Source organism: Ranitomeya variabilis, chromosome 3 (assembly GCF_051348905.1).
Source record: "Ranitomeya variabilis isolate aRanVar5 chromosome 3, aRanVar5.hap1, whole genome shotgun sequence".
In the NCBI taxonomy this organism is placed as follows: Eukaryota; Metazoa; Chordata; class Amphibia; order Anura; family Dendrobatidae; genus Ranitomeya; species Ranitomeya variabilis.
Window position 1 is genome coordinate 524,216,434 of NC_135234.1, and position 18,623 is coordinate 524,235,056.

The following is an 18,623-nucleotide window of genomic DNA, read 5'->3' on the forward strand; positions in this document are numbered from 1 at the left end:
GACAAACAAGTAAACAGGAAAAACCGACGGGTATGGCTGGAGACAAAGTGGTACTGATATATATAAAGTGCCTTAAGAACAATCAATATTAGATAAATACAGTCACAAAGACCATTTGCTCATCATCATAGATCATGGCGCGTATGCACCACAAGTGAGGTAAATATACTAATAAATATATAAAGAAATCATACCATACTAATATGCTGTCAAGAAACTTGTGCAGCAAATAAATAAATATATTTTATCATCTATGTGCATGTGCAGGGTGCACACTCACCATGATCGTGAAGTCCAGCAAAATAGATCAATCATAATGGCAAAACAAGTTAAAGGCACATAATTACCTAAATGTAAACCACCAGCCAGAGACCCACGACACCCGACGCGCGTTTCGCTACGGAAAGCTTCGTCCAGGGGTGGTGGGTAACTGGAAATGAGGCATTATTTATAGTTGTCATTGGCCAATGACAGAGAGACACACTGGCTCTCCACAAAAACACATAACTTAAACAAAAATAATATACCAAACATCCTACACTCGTAAATAACACAAAAAATAATAATAGAACATAGAAACTCATAATATTCACTGAATACTGATATCCACAACCAAATAACTCCCGGATCCGCCCCCATTACTTCCGGGTTACGACACAACCCATTCATTCAAATACCTATTTATCAACAAAATATCCATCAAATACATAGGTGAGTACTAAAGAAATGTCCACATAACTTCTGGGTCACCCATCACAAAATATAGCCATAAATAATGGAAAAAGCTTTGTCCGATCACCGGGATCCCTTCCTGATGGTAAGCGATGAATTACGGTCGTAACCATAGTTACCCCGATCTGATCACGTGACGCTGGAGGCCGTACCGCTGAAAAACGTCATATCCGGAAAGAAGTTGCATAAGGTATGCCGTACGGACCTAGTTCCAGTCACACACGTGACGCTGGAGGGCGGGACGCTTGAACACGTCACATCCAAGGCCACTTGTACATGGTATGCCGTAGTTATGGTAACATGACACGCTAGACGAAGCCGGTACATCACATCCGGAGGTGGTGCACACTTTATCCAATGGAATGTATCGTATACGGAAGCAATCAGGGAATAGCATGCCGTAGTCATGGAAACTGAACGTATCAATCCAGTCCACCGGAAGGTTATGAGTAGACATGCAGAGTGAATCACCTTGCCAAATAGTATACAGGGACGGTCACGGGCCCTCAAATGGTATCATAAAATCGGCAGGTTCAAGATGTTTCATAGGATATCCATAAATATAATATAAAAACAAAAAACACACAATTAAGAAAGAAAAACAATAAGGAATATAAATATAAGGTATACCGGGAAGAGAAACAAAATACAAAAAAACATATAATATGTCAGGTTGCCTTTTAACTGTATCTAAAACCACAATAAAAAACCACAATAAAAAAAGTGAAAAGTGCTCAATATAGTGCTAATTTCTCATATACCAAATATAGTGCAGTGAACACCACATGAATATTAATCATTTAACCATATAAATAAGACCTAATACAATGTGCCAAGAATCTAATAAAAATAAATATAAAAAAAAATTTTTTTAAAATAAAAAAGTGAAAAATACCAAAACTTTAAGAAAGAAAGATATTAATAACAATAATGCAAAAAAAGGTGAAACAATTTATTATTTCAATATACGTGAAATTAAGTTGATGATATGTTGGTAGTCGTCCCGGAATCCATAAAAGAAAGGAAACACAACTAGATGACAAAACAAGCCTCTAGAAAAAAGGAAAAATAAGTAAAAAGGTGAGTACCAGAATACTAAAACCCAGTTACCCACAACAGAAGACAACCACAAAACCAAAATAACATACCAGTACAACAAACACATAATATAAAATCAAAAACCACATGTAAAATACATGTGAATAGATAATTAATAAAATGTACCATAACCGTCGAATCATAATAGGTAAGATCAGGACAAATACCCCAAAGGCATCTACCGTACAGAGGAAACCATATGAATACATATATATAATATAATAAATAGATGGATAAAAATATGAGGGTATAGTAAAAACTAAATATTATCCTATTTTATACAGGGAGGAATGGCACAAAACTATTATGGTCATTAAGACCAAAGGGAGTGATAGTATTAAGTTTAAAAATCCATCGTGACTCTTTCTGTGCAAGGATTCTCTTCCAATTGCCACCACGTGTACCAGGAAAAACCCTATCAATGCCTCTAACTAAAAATTTAGATGAGTCACAACCATGGTACATCCTGAAGTGGCGGGGGATTGTTTTTAAACTGGTAATGTCCTCAACCTCAATTGCAGATTCAATATCGAGGATATGTTCCCGGACTCGACGTCGTAATTCCCTCGATGTCATACCCACGTAAATAAGATTACATGGGCATGTTCCATAATATATGACCCCCTTAGTGGTGCAATTGATGCAGTGTGTAATAACATATTTCCTGTTATTAGAAGAGTCAACAAAGTCATTGGTTGTCAAAATATTTTTGCACGCGACACATTTGCCACAAACTGTACAACCCCAGGCTGGGCCCTTTGACTGAAACAGATATTTATTGCCTTCTTTTTTATATTGGCTACGTACTAATTTGTCTCGAAGGTTGTTCGCCCTCCTAAATGTAACCGATGGGACCGTATCAATAATTTTTGCAATAGTTTTATCTAGTCGCAAAACATTCCAATGTTTTGACAATATCTCATGCACCTCATCACTCCTGGAGTGAAAGTCCAGAATGCATCTTACCTTCGTATCCACTTTTGATCTATCAGGTCGTTTCTTGCAAAGTAAATCCGTCCGATTACTTGTCCATGCTCTTGTATACGCCTGTTGAATATAGTTTGATTGGTAACCCCGGTCAACAAACCGCTGTTGAAGGTCCGCTGCCTGTTTCACAAACTTTGAGTCATTAGAACATATCCTACGGGCTCTCAAGAATTGTCCAGTTGGAATATTACGGATGAGGTGCTTAGGATGCTGTGATGAAGCATGTAAGATGGAATTTGTAGAGGTGGGCTTCCTAAATAAATCGGTCTGCAAAAATCCATCCTGGTCCACCTGAATCAAAATGTCCAAGAAGTCAATTTGGGTCTTACTTAGTTTGTGTGTCAATCTCACATTGATGTTGTTTTGATTCAGATCTGCTAAAAATCCCTCCAACTCCAGTTGAGATCCATGCCAAATCATAAGTACATCATCTATGTACCGGCCCCAAAAAATAGCCTTTTCACACATGGCGACTGGATCAGTCTGGAAGAAGGCCCTTCTGGAACTAGGTCCGTACGGCATACCTTATGCAACTTCTTTCCGGATATGACGTTTTTCAGCGGTACGGCCTCCAGCGTCACGTGATCAGATCGGGGTAACTATGGTTACGACCGTAATTCATCGCTTACCATCAGGAAGGGATCCCGGTGATCGGACAAAGCTTTTTCCATTATTTATGGCTATATTTTGTGATGGGTGACCCAGAAGTTATGTGGACATTTCTTTAGTACTCACCTATGTATTTGATGGATATTTTGTTGATAAATAGGTATTTGAATGAATGGGTTGTGTCGTAACCCGGAAGTAATGGGGGCGGATCCGGGAGTTATTTGGTTGTGGATATCAGTATTCAGTGAATATTATGAGTTTCTATGTTCTATTATTATTTTTTGTGTTATTTACGAGTGTAGGATGTTTGGTATATTATTTTTGTTTAAGTTATGTGTTTTTGTGGAGAGCCAGTGTGTCTCTCTGTCATTGGCCAATGACAACTATAAATAATGCCTCATTTCCAGTTACCCACCACCCCTGGACGAAGCTTTCCGTAGCGAAACGCGCGTCGGGTGTCGTGGGTCTCTGGCTGGTGGTTTACATTTAGGTAATTATGTGCCTTTAACTTGTTTTGCCATTATGATTGATCTATTTTGCTGGACTTCATGATCATGGTGAGTGTGCACCCTGCACATGCACATAGATGATAAAATATATTTATTTATTTATTTGCTGCACAAGTTTCTTGACAGCATATTAGTATGGTATGATTTCTTTATATATTTATTAGTATATTTACCTCACTTGTGGTGCATACGCGCCATGATCTATGATGATGAGCAAATGGTCTTTGTGACTGTATTTATCTAATATTGATTGTTCTTAAGGCACTTTATATATATCAGTACCACTTTGTCTCCAGCCATACCCGTCGGTTTTTCCTGTTTACTTGTTTGTCCTCTTGTTTTAATGTATTTAATAATAATTGTTTGTGTATTAATACTTTTGTTAAAATAAAATTGGATATTTTAGTATTTTTTAGCCTAGTGCTATTCTTTGGTGTTTTCTGTCAGGGAGTGTAAGAATACAGCACCAGAACCACCGTCAGTACAAAAATGCAGCACCAGAACAATTATTCATACATGAACATAGAACCACTATCAGTACATGACTGCATCAACCAAACCATAATCATTATATGAGTACAGCCCCATCAACAGTACATGAAGTATTGTTTTATTTATTATGCTTTGCTTGTATAGCGATATCTTATTCTGCAGTGCTTTACATACATTGTCATCACTGTCCCCAGTGGGACTCACAATCTAAATTCCCTATCAGTATGTCTTTGGAATATAGAAGAAAACTGGTGTACCCAGAGGAAACCCACACAAACTTCTTGTAGATGTTGTCCTTGCTGGGATTTGAACCAAGGATCCCGGTGCTGCAAGGCTGCAGTGCTAACTACTGAGCCACCGTGCTGCCCCTAAGTAGTACCAGAACCATTATCAGTACATGAATACGGCACCAGAATCATCATCAGTACTTGAATACATCATTAAGATTGGTACAATGATCAATTGCAGTGTCAGGTCAACCCCTGCAATATTCATTTGTATCGTATGAACCTGAAACTCCCCCTATGACCGTAAAGAAGACATAACCTTTTTCCAAAAAATTGAGTGAAATACCTTGTACAAATTTTCTGAGCTTCTATGATTCTTATGGTTTTCACTGTGTCACTCCATTGCAGCTATACTCACATTTATTGCTTTTGGAGGGTAGTATATGAAATCTTTGCTTGTAGTTCAACTAGGTATTTCTTCAAAGCCTTCTCGGGCGGTTTGCGTCTTCACCTTTCCTTCCCAGATTATGTCAATCATAGCATCCGAGACTGCTAGATCAGCTGCCATGCTGTGATTTGCTGCTTCTGCGAAGGAGGGTTGAAAGTGCCCACACCCAGAGAAGACTTTTAAGAAATGTCCAGTTGAAGTGCAAACAGAAATAGGAATATCTCTGCAATGGAGTGATTCAGTGCAAAACTGAAAAATGCACCAGAATCAGGGGAGCTCAGGGATTTTTATAAAGTATTTACCTCACTTTGTTTTAGATAGTGACAGGTCCTCTATATCAATGTGAAGTTTATGGTGGGAACTGTTGTTACCAGCCATTATCAGACTAAGGATTATACAGGAATCACAGAACTAATTAAACATAGTACCAGTATTAAACATTTAAAGAGTAACAACTTTTGGGAGATGTTTTAGATGTTTTAAAGGTAATCTGTCAGTAGGATCAACTCTCCTAAGCATCTATACGTCTGACTGTAACGGGAATAATGACGTACAGTATATCCTAGTATGGTACAGTAAGGTGCTGGTTTATTTCAATGCATTTCAAAGTATATAACTTCTTCTTCAGGAAAAAACACATGTATTATGTGTTTTTTCCTGAATAAGAAGTTATATACTTCAAAACATGTTGAAATAAACCATCACCTTACTGTACCATACTAGGACATACATCTCGATTCTGTCGGCAGCGCGGAATATTGTCCACTAACCCCCGTTACAGTCTGATGTCCGATGGTCACTTGCTGACCTGTGGATCCGCTGTGGCTGATTTTCTACATTATATGCGTCTTTAACATATTGAACAGGTGAGTTTAAGCTGAGTGCTAAACTAACTGTATTTCTTGAATAAGACCCTATTTGCACTGATTTCTCCTACAGTTTGTTTTAAGACGTCTATACGGGCATGTAGGAATTAGGAAGCTCAAGAAAATATATCTGAAATCTGATGAATTATCCTAGAGAAATCCATATTTTCTTAATATGTAAATGAGCTGTTAAAATCTATGAGCAACAAATTCACAGAAAAAAAACCTCCGCTATTTCTCTATATTAAAAGATAACTTTTATTAATTAGTCTAAAATTAACAACCAGTGCAAAAAAACACAATACCATCACCAATTCAAAAAATAGACACTAGATAGAAAAGGCTGCAGGGGATGCCTAACCCTAATCTATAGCTGTATTATGTCAGGCATGTTTTAAAATCATTCTTATCTAGTCATTGATCATGGCTATATTATTATAGAGAAGGTGTTCGAATAACGTTCTACTTACCGTATATACTCGAGTATAAGCCGAGATTTTCAGCCCCCCAAAAATGGTCTGAAAGTGCCCCTCTCGGCTTATACTCGAGTCATGGAAGGCGGGGGGGTCGGCTTGTGAGGGGGAGCGACGACGGTCACATACTCACCTGCTCCTGGCGCTCCTCACGTGGTCCCCGGTGGTCCCATGGTCTCCTGCGTCGGCACCTTCTTCCTCTGTTCAGCGGTCACATGGTACCGCTCATTAAAGTAATGAATATGGACTCCACTCCCATAGGGGTGGAGCCGCATATTCTTTACTGTAATGAGCGGTACCAGTGACCGCTCAATACAGGAAGAAGCTGCGGGCACCGGAGACCATCTGTCCGGGAGAAGCTGCCAGGGACCGCGCCGGGAGCAGGTGAGTATTAAATATTCATCTGTCCCTTGTTCCAGTGTCGGCGCCGCTCTGTCTTCCGCATCCTCTGCAGTGACTGTTCAGGTCAAAGGGCGCGATGACGAATTAGTGTGCGCGCCGCCCTCTGCCTGAACAGTCAGTGCGGAGAGATGCTGAGGAGCAGCGACGAGAGGTGAGTATGTATTTTTTTTATTGCAGCAGCAGCATTATTTGTGGCACATTGTTTTTTGGAGCGTTTATGGGGCCATACTGAACTGTATGGAGCATTATATGTGGCACATTTGTTTATGGAGCTATGGGGCGTATTTTGTATGGAGCATCTTATGGGGCCCATCATGAACTGTATGGAGCATTATATGGGGCTCCTGATTCAATATGGATATTCAAAAACACTTGACCTACTGATGTCTCAATTAATTTTACTTTTATTGGTATCTATTTTTATTTTTGACAAGTACCAGTAGCTGCTGCATTTCCCACCCTAGGTTTATACTCGAGTCATTAAGTTTTCCCAGTTTTTTGTGGCAAAATTAGGGGGGTCGGCTTATACTCGAGTATATACGGTATGTTTTTATTGTAAGTTAACATTAGCTATTAAGTCAATGTGATTTATTGTGTTTAGTTTTATTTGCTTTCTCTTAATATCTGAAGATAAGCCAGCAAAGTAAACCTTCTTTAAACTTTGTGCCATCTCCAGGTGAAAAGGGTTCTCATGGATTTCCAGGGAGACCTGGATTTCCTGGAGAAAAGGGTGAGCCTGGTGTTGAAGGGAAAGGAATTCCTGGGTCTCCTGGTGAAAAAGGTTTGTTCATTCATATAACTTTATCACGTTCCCGTGATGCCTACCATTGACTACTCCTCTTTTTGGCATAGTAAACTATGGCAGCAATTTCTAACCCTTAAATACAATTTTAGCATTTGCTGTTATATTATTCTAGTATTACTTTTTTTATAATGTCTGTTTTAACTAATTTACAGTTATATGTAAAATTTATGTATCCTAGCTCTGGAATTATTAGCATTTAAACTTAAATTGTAATGTTTTATTTATTTAATCTATTTAACGGGTTCTAAATATACAATAAACAGAATAAAAAACTATTTTACAAAATTCAGCAGTAGTTAATTTACATATTGCCATTGACGCTACTTTGTTTTTCTGCTAGGAAACTTTATTACTAATGACATCACAGGAGTTCCCAGTGTAGAGATTGCTGGGAGGCATGCAGACACATTGCAATCTTCGTCTTCTATGCATTACATATAACTGGTAACAGTTATCTAATGGCCTGTTACCATCTGCTCATTGTTATAATTTGTTCTATGCTTTTTATGCCCCATAGTAAAAATGTAACCATCATTCATTCCCACACCCACAACCACGCCACAAGCCTTAGATGGTTGACATAAGTAGATGTACTACCACACCAAGCTGATTGTGCGGTCATTGCTATTGTTCCTACTTGATCAACACTGAAGGATGGTTAATACATAGTGGCACTCCTGTCTCAACTACCAGAATCAGACCAATATTCCAATCCCGTTAGTGGCGCTGTATGAGGCTAGACCTCTTAGAAGCAGTAAATTGAGTGAAAAAATATTAATCTTTAGAATGCAGCATTCCAAAAGGTGAAATTTTGCTCTAGATATCAAGTCCCAAGACAATCCAAGTCATGAAACTGAACTTATAGCATGGAAAAACTTGTAAAGTTTGAAGTTCCAAGCATCCTTTATTGTTTTGCATTTTTCTTTACGCTTTTTTCTTTATGCTATGTTCACATTGCATGGATTTACCAAAGGCAAATACGCTAAGGCTAGGTTCACATTGCTTTTGGGCGATCCGTTTAACGGATCCGTTACTTAGTGGCATTAACGCTATGAAACAGATCCGTTAACACGCCCATATTCTTCCATTATCGTAACGCATACTAACGCATGTCAAAATCGGCATGCGTTAGCGATGGTGCGTTATTTTGTGACGCACCCTGGAATGCGGTCTACCGCGTTTTCGAGTACGTTAGATCTAACGCACAGCGAAAGGACGGATTCGCTGTGCATAGACCTCTATTGCTAACGCATGCCAACGCAATGGTACCATGCGTTAGCACATGTGTCAGCATGATTGAAGAAAAAAAGATTTTGTGCATCAGCATTAGCGCATCCATTTAACGGATCCATTAAACGGATGGCACTGACGCGATGTGAACCTAGCCTAAGGATTAGCGCTATCATAGTTTAAATTATACCAACATGCATTTCTTATATTTTGTATTTCTTTTCCGATGCAAAACTCAGTGTGTTAGGGCTAACAATGACAAAATTAGGATGCATAATGTTAATTTTCTAGGTTATCAAGGAATGGAGGGTACACGTGGTACAGATGGTAGCCCTGGTCAGCCAGGTCGTGATGGCTTACGTGGTGAACCAGGTGTGGCAGGAATAAAGGTAGGTTTACAAATTAAATATAATTCAGCTGAGAAATAATGTTCATGTGAAAGGTAGATGACTCAGAATACCACACTGTATACGGCATATCATGTAAAAACTGGGTAAAGTAACTGTATACCAGAGAGTTCCCTACACTGCAGTGTTTATTGACACCTGAATCCATGGGTGCTGTGAAACTACAACTATCAGCCTGCACTACAATACTGGTATGGTATTGTGGACATTAAACAAGTTCTTGAGAGCCACAAGTTGAAAACTATTACAGAAGAGTGACTGGCTGTGACCCAGTGCAAGGGTGATTTATTTCTTAAACATAGCAGAGATATATTTTAAGTATCTCTTTATACTACCGTGCCCTATCACCAACTCAGGCAGGGCAGCATGATTTTTTTACAGGTCTCTGTAAAAATAAAAATCTGAAAGACGTGTTTGATCTTTTATTATCTTGTATGCTTTTCTTACACTTTTTATTTTTAGGAAAACTGCCCCAGTGGAAGGCCATTTGCCACTGTAATTTTAAGAGTTAAAAAAGGCTTTACTGTACAATTGTGGTCAAACTTTTTCAGATGGACACAAATATTAGTTTTCACAAAGTTGGCTGCTTCAAGTTTAATAGTGGCATTATGTGCATTAACAGTAGATTGTTATGAAGAGGCATGAGATTAATTCTAAAAAAAAATCGCAGTTATTCTTTGCCATGAAAATTAACTAAATCCAAAAGACCCCATATCCACCAATTTTCTTCCATGAACTAGTGTTGAGCATTCCGATACTGCAAGTATCGGGTATCGGCCGATACTTGCTGTATCGGAATTCCGATACCGAGATCCGATATTTTTGTGATATCGGGTATCGGTATCGAAACAACATTAATGTAAAAATGTGTAAAAGAGAGAATTAAAATAAAAAATATTGCTATACTCACCTCTCCGACGCAGCCTGCACCTTACCGAGGGAAGCGGCAGCGTTCTTTGTTTAAAATTCGCGCTTTTCTTTCCTTTACGTGAGTCCCGGCTTGTGATTGGTTGCGTGCCGCCCATGTGACCGGGACGCAACCAATCACAGCAAGCCGTGACGTAATTTCAGGTCCTTCAGGATTTTAAAATTACGTTCCGGCGTTGTGATTGGTTGCGTCGCAGTCACATGGGCGACGCAACCAATCACAGCAAGCCGTGACGTAATTTCAGGTCCTTAAGGATTTTAAAATTACGTCCCGGCTTTGTGATTGGTTGCGTCGCAGTCACATGGGAGACGCAACCAATCACAAGCCGTGACGTCACGGGAGGCTGGACACGCGCGCATTTTAAAATGGGCGCGTGTCCAGCCTCCCGTGACGTCCCGGCTTGTGATTGGTTGCGCCGCGATCAACCAATCACAAGCCGGGAGGCTGGACACGCGCGCATTTTAAAATTTTAAAATGCGCGCGTGTCCAGCCTCCCGGCTTGTGATTGGTTGACCGCGGCGCAACCAATCACAAGCTGGGACGTCACTGGAGGCTGGACACGCGCGCTTTTTAAAATGGGCGCGTGTCCAGCCTCCCGTGACGTCCCGGCTTGTGATTGGTTAATGGCGGCCATGTTGCCGGGACGCGGACCAATCACAGCAAGCCGTGACGTAATTTCGTCACGGCTTGCTGTGATTGGTCCGCGTCCCGGCAACATGGCCGCCCTGACCAATCACAAGCCGGGACTTCACGTAACCAAGTAAAAGCGCGAATTTTAAACAAACAACGCTGCCGGTTCCCTCGCTGAGATCCAGGCTGCGTCGGAGGGTGAGTATAGCGATATTTTTTATTTTAATTCTTTCTTTTACACATTTATATGGATCCCAGGGCCTGAAGGAGAGTTTCCTCTCCTTCAGACCCTGGGAACCATCAGGAATACCGTCCGATACATGAGTCCCATTGACTTGTATTGGTATCGGGTATCGGTATCGGATTGGATCCGATACTTTGCCGGTATCGGCCGATACTTTCCGATACCGATACTTTCAAGTATCGGACGGTATCGCTCAACACTATCCATGACACATGTCTTTCATCATTTCAGTGATCTTCTCATTAGCTCTGGAGAAAGTGTCAACAATGACAAAGTATATAAAATCATTCTGATCGAATTATAAGAACCGACTGGTTGCTTTGAAAAGGGGCTGATACTTGAAATCATTGTCTTCTTCAGTTAACCATGGTTACCTTGAAGGAATTGTGCAGCCTTCATTGATTTGAATTAAAAGGGCTTTACAGGTAAAGCCATTGCTGCTTGTAAGATTACCTCAAAATCAACCATTTAATGGATAATCAAGAATGTCAAAAAGACTGGTTCAGTTGCGCTGAAGACAGTTTTAGAGTAAGAAAGACAGTGCAACAAATGTCAGGACCGTCTCCTAAAAAGGATTCACCTATAGAATCGGTTCAACAGCAGTACAGATCATGCTCAGGCATAGCAGCAGGCAGATATCAGTGCATCTGCTAACAGAGTGAGGCAAACGCTTTTGGAGGCTGGTCTGCATGGACCAACATTCTGCTGGAGGTGCATGAATTGTATTGCAGAGGATTGGTGTAAAGTTATTTTTTTCTGATGGAAACCACCTTCAGACTGTTTGAAAAATCTGGAAGAGTAATTCTCTGGAAAAGGTGAGCTCTACCATGAATCCCCTGCCATGCTAACAGTAAAGCATCCTGAAACCATTAATGTGCTGGGTTGCTTTTCAACCAACAGAATGAGGTCAATCACAATTTGGCCTTGGACACTGCTTTGAATAAATAATCATATCTAAATATTCTCCAAGAACAAATTCTCCCAACAATCCAGGAGCAATTTGGTGATGAACAATGCTTTTTCTAGAATGATGGAGCAGCATATCACAAGATACAAGTGATAACTAAGGAGCTCGGTAAACAAAACATTGACATTTTTGGGTCCATAGCAAAGAAACTTCCCAGCTCTCAGTGCCATTGAGAACTTTTCATAAATCTTCAAAAAGTGGGTAGACAAACAAAATCACAGAAACTGTGATAAACTTCAGGCATCAATCAGGATTTGGCCCGGAAGCTGATATTCAGCTTGCCAGGGCGAATTGCAGAAGTCTTGAAAAATAAGAGTCAACACAGTAAATATTGACTCTTTATGTAATCTTGATGTATATAATAAGAGTTTAACACTTATGGAATGTGTATAATTGTTGTCCAGTAAACATCTGACTAAAAGATCTAAAAAAACAAGCAGCAAAACAAAACTTGTGTTAGTTTTGAAAACGTTTGGACACGACTGTATACGTATGTATAATCAACAAGTTGGCAGCTCAGACTACTACCCAAAATCTCAGACTTTCCTGACCTATGTCAAAGCTGCATCTAAAATATAAATATTATGTATTAGTAAAGTATGCATATTATATAAAATAATATTAGATTGTATATTTACTAATGCCTAGCATTTTATTTTTTGATATTTAATTGACAAACTTTCAGAAAATTTGGCACTAAACCAGCAACTAAACTGAATTTATGTTTTGAAGCATTAAAGCTATTGCAGATTTTTGGATCTACTGAATGGCTATGTATTGTCCTCCACTATGTAAAGCAAAGTGCAGGTACAATTTGGAAAGTGTGCTGACTTGCTGACGCATGTTGATAGACAAAGTTCACAAGTTGGACTGCACTTTCGGTTGCTTGGTTAGAAAGTACACATAAGTGGGTAGATGCCTCAATATAGTTAACAGTCAAAGGACGTGAGGGATTTTTATTACACAGCAGCAGCTGACGTGGGTTCAGTGGAAATGGTGCCAAATATCTTCTCAAACATACACTGTAGTGGGTGGTTCAGGAGATATGGAAGAGAGAAAGAAAACTTTTTATAAGTAGGCATGAACGTACATAGTATGTATAAGGCTGAGGAAACATTGCTGCTAGATGTCCAGCATATAACGTTTCTTGACTTTGATTGGGAAACCTCTTATCGACATTTTGTTAATTCCAATTTTTTTAATTAAGTTATCCTTAATAAAAGCTGTAAAATGGCCTTTTTTAATTTTTTTGTTTTTTGTTGACTACACATGTTTACTATATAGGAGATCATTTTATTTGTTATATTTCATTTTAAAATGTTATTTTTATTTAATGTTTATTTTTCCTTTGCACTCTCTAGGGGGAGCCAGGACTAGGCCTTCCGGGCCCTAAAGGGTCGCATGGGCCACCAGGTCCTTCTGGAGTCACTGGAGAAAAGGGAAGCACAGGACTCACAGGTGTCCCAGGAGAGCAAGGTCTTCCAGGAGTTCCAGGATATTCTGGTGCTAAAGGTAAGGTCTGTGCACAGTATATGATGTACACCAGTGAGTAAAGTTCAAGCCATTGTTATGAAAGTGACTGCTGTTGTTTAACATATGTAACTAAATAATTTTTTTGCATTTCTTCCATAAAGGTGACACTGGACCAGCTGGAGCACCAGGCATGAGAGGAAACCCAGGTGTACCAGGATTTGGCCCACATGGGGAACCAGGTCCTCAAGGACTACCAGGATCCTCAGGAGTTCCAGGTATTAAGTCCATTTAAAATAAAATCATCTGCTGGAGACAGCATGAAAATTAGGTATTATGGGGCAGGGGGAAATTTATCAAGAGTGGTTTTAATAAAGAGCCTGCTTGAGTTAAGGTGCATTTACACTGCATGATTAATGGGACGATCATTGGTAAGGGAACGTTCAAAAAATTAAAATTTAAGCTTGCTTAAGAAAACATCGTTCTCGGCAGCACAGTGTTAGTATGCTGCCGAGAACAATGACAGCCTATGCATGCAGAATAATCTATTACTGATTGCTCTGTGCACTGTGCACAATGTAAGCATAGTCAGCCTATCTAAACAGGCTATTAAACAACTGCCATCGGCAAATATGTAACTGATCAGCAGTCATTTAAACGCTGCACATCATAGTGTAAGCGTAAACCAAGCCTTAAATGAAAATCATTTCTTACCATATGTGTGCGAGAAAATAAAATATGTGCCAGCCACATTATATTCCAATTTGTGGTGTAAAGGATTGTAAATTTGTTGGACCAAGGGAGGCCATGTGTTATGATCCCAATGGCAGGGGACCTCAAAGATCACAGCAAAGTCTGCAAAACATAAATACCAGCTCATAGGGAAGTGGTAACTAGGCTGACCATATACCTGATCCTAGCGCAAACACTAACAGCAGCCGGGGAACGTGCCTACGTTGGTTCTAGACGTCTCGCGCCAGCCGGAGAACTAACTACCCCTATCAGGGAAAATAAGACCTCTCTTGCCTCCAGAGAAAAGACCCCAAAGTAATACAAGCCCCCAACAAATAATAACGGTGAGGTAAGAAGAAAAGACAAACGTAAGAATGAACTAGATTTAGCAAAGAGAGGCCCACTGACTAATAGCAGAATATAGTAAGAAGACTTATATGGTCAGCAAAAAACCCTGCAAAATATCCACGCTGAATATCCAAGAACCCCCAAACCGACTGACGGTGTGGGGGGAGAATATCAGCCCCCCTAGAGCTTCCAGCAATAACAGGAATCACATATTGTACAAGCTGGACAAAAAATATGAACAATGCAAATGATCAAGAGTACGAAAGCAGGACTTAGCTTATCTTGCAAAGAACCAGGACCTGAAGACAGGAGCAAACAGAAGTGAACTGATTACAACGATGCCAGGCCCTGGACTGAGAATCCAGGAAGTTTAAATAGCAACACCCCAAGCCTAACGAAGCAGGTGAGCACCAACCTGGTAAAAGACAATCCAAGTGCCAAATCACTAGTGACCACAAGAGGGAGCCAAAAAGTATAGTTCACAACAGCCATGCCCTCCTTCGCAATTCTCAACCCATTTTTAGAAAAGTGGCATGATTGGCAGATACATTTGGAACCTGCACTGAACTTATTGATTGTCTCTATGGTAGGAACATCCATAGCCACATCTTTCCATTTATCTTTTATATCATAACAATAGTCTATCTCTGCAATCTGAACATTTTGTATTTATGGATTATGTTATACAGCAAAACAGTATCTCTGTATCGCTAACTAGTTGTTACTTTTCACTTGCTGTAATGTTCTGCATCCCGTTATCGTTAGTACCTCTTGTAACAACACTTTCTACAGTTTCTGAAACACAACCATTTTATAAATGTTAATATAAGGTATAAATAGTTCGCTGCTTGTGTTATTAATATAACATCTGTTTAATACTTAATGGATAAGGATTCACTTTATTGTGCTACTTTGTAATATGAATCTATGTGCAACTCTAAAGGCCCCCATATATATTAAACTAAACCTACCAATATCGACGGGATGAGCCAACAGTCTAATGTGTGTGGGAATCTCTCGGCTCTCGATGTCAGGAGAGGATACTCTGTTATAGAGAACACAGGAGTGCTCGGCTAAGCCAAATGTTCCCGTGTATAAGGGAGTCGGGGAAGAAAGCTGTTGCCTGAAGAGTTGTTCGGCTGGCTGCTAACTAATATGTATCAGAGCCTAAATAGTATATTACTGTGACTCACAATAGTAAATTTATTTTGTGTCACCATTTGTTATTGTCTGACTTTGCTATATTCTACAGGTGCAATAGGAGCAAAGGGAGAAAGAGGCTATCCAGGTGTTCCTGGAACTGACATGCCTGGCCCAAAGGGAGACAAAGGCACATCAGGCATGCCTGGCATAATGGGTATGCCTGGGGTACCAGGAACTCAAGGTCCACCAGGAAGCGATGGGTCTCAAGGACTTCAAGGTAAGCATATATAAAATGTTTGGGAGATGATACATTATTCGCAAATGTATTTAAGCTAAGAAACATAAACAGTGTATTTTTTTTAATAATAGGACAAAAAGGTGATATGGGTTTTATGGGAGTACCAGGAATCCGAGGCCAACCAGGTACACCAGGAAATCCAGGTCTGCCTGGAGAAAAAGGTAAACTAAATCTAAGACACCTTAATTGGCACTTTTAAGAAACAATAACATATTTTTGAAAAATATTCAACTGAATATTATCAATTTAATTTGATCTTAAATTATTTTTTTATTTAAGAATTTCCATACTTTGCATTATAGTTTTGCAAATTGTTTTATGCAGTACATACTGACAAAATACATACAATGCCTGGTTCAACACTTGATTATAATTTACATTAACTAGCCTGACAATGAAGATAAAATCTGAAATTCTGGCTAATTGTGTTTATACAGTGCACTATGTTATCTTTTGGCAAAGCAGTTTTGCTTTATCGTAAGTGCAAAATGTTTTAAGCACTGTCACAGTAATGCAGTTTTCAGTCCTCATATGCCCTTTCCATGTTACACTGATGTATGGCATACATAACATGGCATTTGTACACACTATACAGTACATTTTGTATTTATCTGCTGTCACTCTCTATTATAAAAGCCGTGGAGCTGAGATGCATGTGAAAAACATTGTTCCGACGCATACATTCGCATGGCCTTCGTACCCAATGTTAAAGATAGGTACGCAGGCCGCATAACGATGTAGGCGGAGCTGAATGGAAGAGGTGCGGCAGTGGGCAGGGCTTAACGGAGGAACTACGCAGCCCTCCGCAGCTCTGCTCTACACAAATGTGAAACCAGCCTTAGTGAGTGAAAAAATTCTTAGGTGGATGTGTGGGAAGAATTTTGTTTATACAGTAAGTTTGCAAATCAGAACATAAGCTTAGCTTACAGCTATCTTTCATGACCTTTTTATACACATAATAAGAAAGAAGTAAACCAATTCTAGACTCTGGGAAGTGGCTTAACTCTGCCGAAACAATGAAATTAGGAAGTTGAAATCCAACTCCTTGATTCCTACCTCTTCCAACATCATGCAAGAGGGAAGTGGGGAGGCTCCAATAGGGGGATGGCTGGTCTTGCTGAAATCAGAATGTTTTACCAATCAAGATCACATTAGTTTGGCCATTATACATTAGTTTGGCAAGTATGTTGTGAAATGCGATGGATGACTATGTATTACTCTTGACTTAACCTGTTAATATAAAATATGTGCAAGTGTAAATTTGCTTTGCAAATTTGTTATTGTCATTATTAAATATTGTTATAACTTGTAGGTGATCTGGGTCCAACTGGATTCCGTGGGGAAACAGGAGTTCCAGGTACAAAAGGTGAAAAAGGAGAACATGGTTTGCAAGGACCCCCAGGAACACTTCCACCCATGGAACATATGAAGGGTGATAAAGGAGATCAGGGTATAACAGGTAGAGTCATTTATGTACTCTATGTTCTTAAAAATATTTAACGTAAGCTGCTTTTTTTTTAACAAAACTTAAACTATTTTCAGGGCAAATTGGACAAGAGGGAGAAAAAGGATTGCATGGTGATTTGGGATCCACTGGAATGCCTGGAAAAGAAGGGGAGCAAGGAATGCCTGGGAAGCCAGGTGACAATGTTATTACATGCATTCATTGAATGCTGACAAGAAGTCTTAAAAAGCTTTGGTTGTTTAATCTTAACCTAAATATTGTAACATCCTTAAATATTTACAGGATCAAAAGGAGAGAAAGGTTTGCAAGGAACTCCAGGAGCTCCTGGGATGCCTGGACAAAAAGGATCTGTGGGAGAAATGGGTTTGCCAGGTAAACATTTTTTGTTACAATTTTTTTTAATACACATTGGAACCTGTACTTGACCATTCACTTTGACAGATATTTGGGATTCTCTGACTTAATTTGTTGCGGCACCCCTTTTTTTACATTTAGGGACAACTGGACCAAAGGGTGAACATGGTATTCACGGCACTCCTGGTCTTCCGGGTGTTACTGGAATCAAAGGTGAAAAAGGACTTAAAGGTGAAGAAGGTCTACCTGGCATTGGCATACCAGGACCTCCAGGCACAAAGGTAAAAACAAAAATCCAGTTTTGAGTAAATGTAGGTACCTCATTTAATGACTTAAAGGTAATCTGTTGTTATTTTTTGCTTACTTGTGCAAGGCTGATAGAGAAATGTACCAATATAGTAACGCGAGCTTGTGGTTTGTGTTGAACATCATATTTAGTTAGTCCTCGTAGTACTTTAACAAGATGTGTAAGGAAAAGTTGGGGAAGCAATTTATTAATCTTTTTTCCAATTTTCGGTTTAGAAATTTGGTGTAAGAAAGTTCGGAGTAATTTTAAGACCACTGTATTTTTGTGAGCATGGATTCTGATGATAAATGTGGCGCATGCTTCACTGGAAGAAAGACTTGTACAATGCTCAGGCAGAGCACCAGTATTAATAGATGTTCCTGAAATGTTTTAAGATTTTCATACTTTACCTTAAAAATATATATAATTATAAGACATTTTGCATAGAACAGTGTGTCTGTCACACATAAGAA

At 39.4% G+C, this 18,623-nt stretch overlaps 1 protein-coding gene across 1 annotated transcript in view; it reads left to right on the forward strand.

Annotated features, from left to right (window-relative positions):
* The window catches only part of COL4A1 (collagen type IV alpha 1 chain), a 228,855-nt gene that overhangs the window by 170,181 nt on the left and 40,051 nt on the right, over positions 1 to 18,623 (forward strand). Inside the window, exons 28-37 of the mRNA XM_077297015.1 lie at positions 7,520 to 7,624; positions 9,170 to 9,267; positions 13,416 to 13,566; positions 13,689 to 13,802; positions 15,857 to 16,024; positions 16,117 to 16,206; positions 17,358 to 17,504; positions 17,588 to 17,686; positions 17,793 to 17,882; positions 18,006 to 18,145. Of these exons, the coding sequence (XP_077153130.1) occupies positions 7,520 to 7,624; positions 9,170 to 9,267; positions 13,416 to 13,566; positions 13,689 to 13,802; positions 15,857 to 16,024; positions 16,117 to 16,206; positions 17,358 to 17,504; positions 17,588 to 17,686; positions 17,793 to 17,882; positions 18,006 to 18,145 (1,202 nt within the window). The remainder of the gene's footprint in view (positions 1 to 7,519; positions 7,625 to 9,169; positions 9,268 to 13,415; positions 13,567 to 13,688; positions 13,803 to 15,856; positions 16,025 to 16,116; positions 16,207 to 17,357; positions 17,505 to 17,587; positions 17,687 to 17,792; positions 17,883 to 18,005; positions 18,146 to 18,623) is intronic.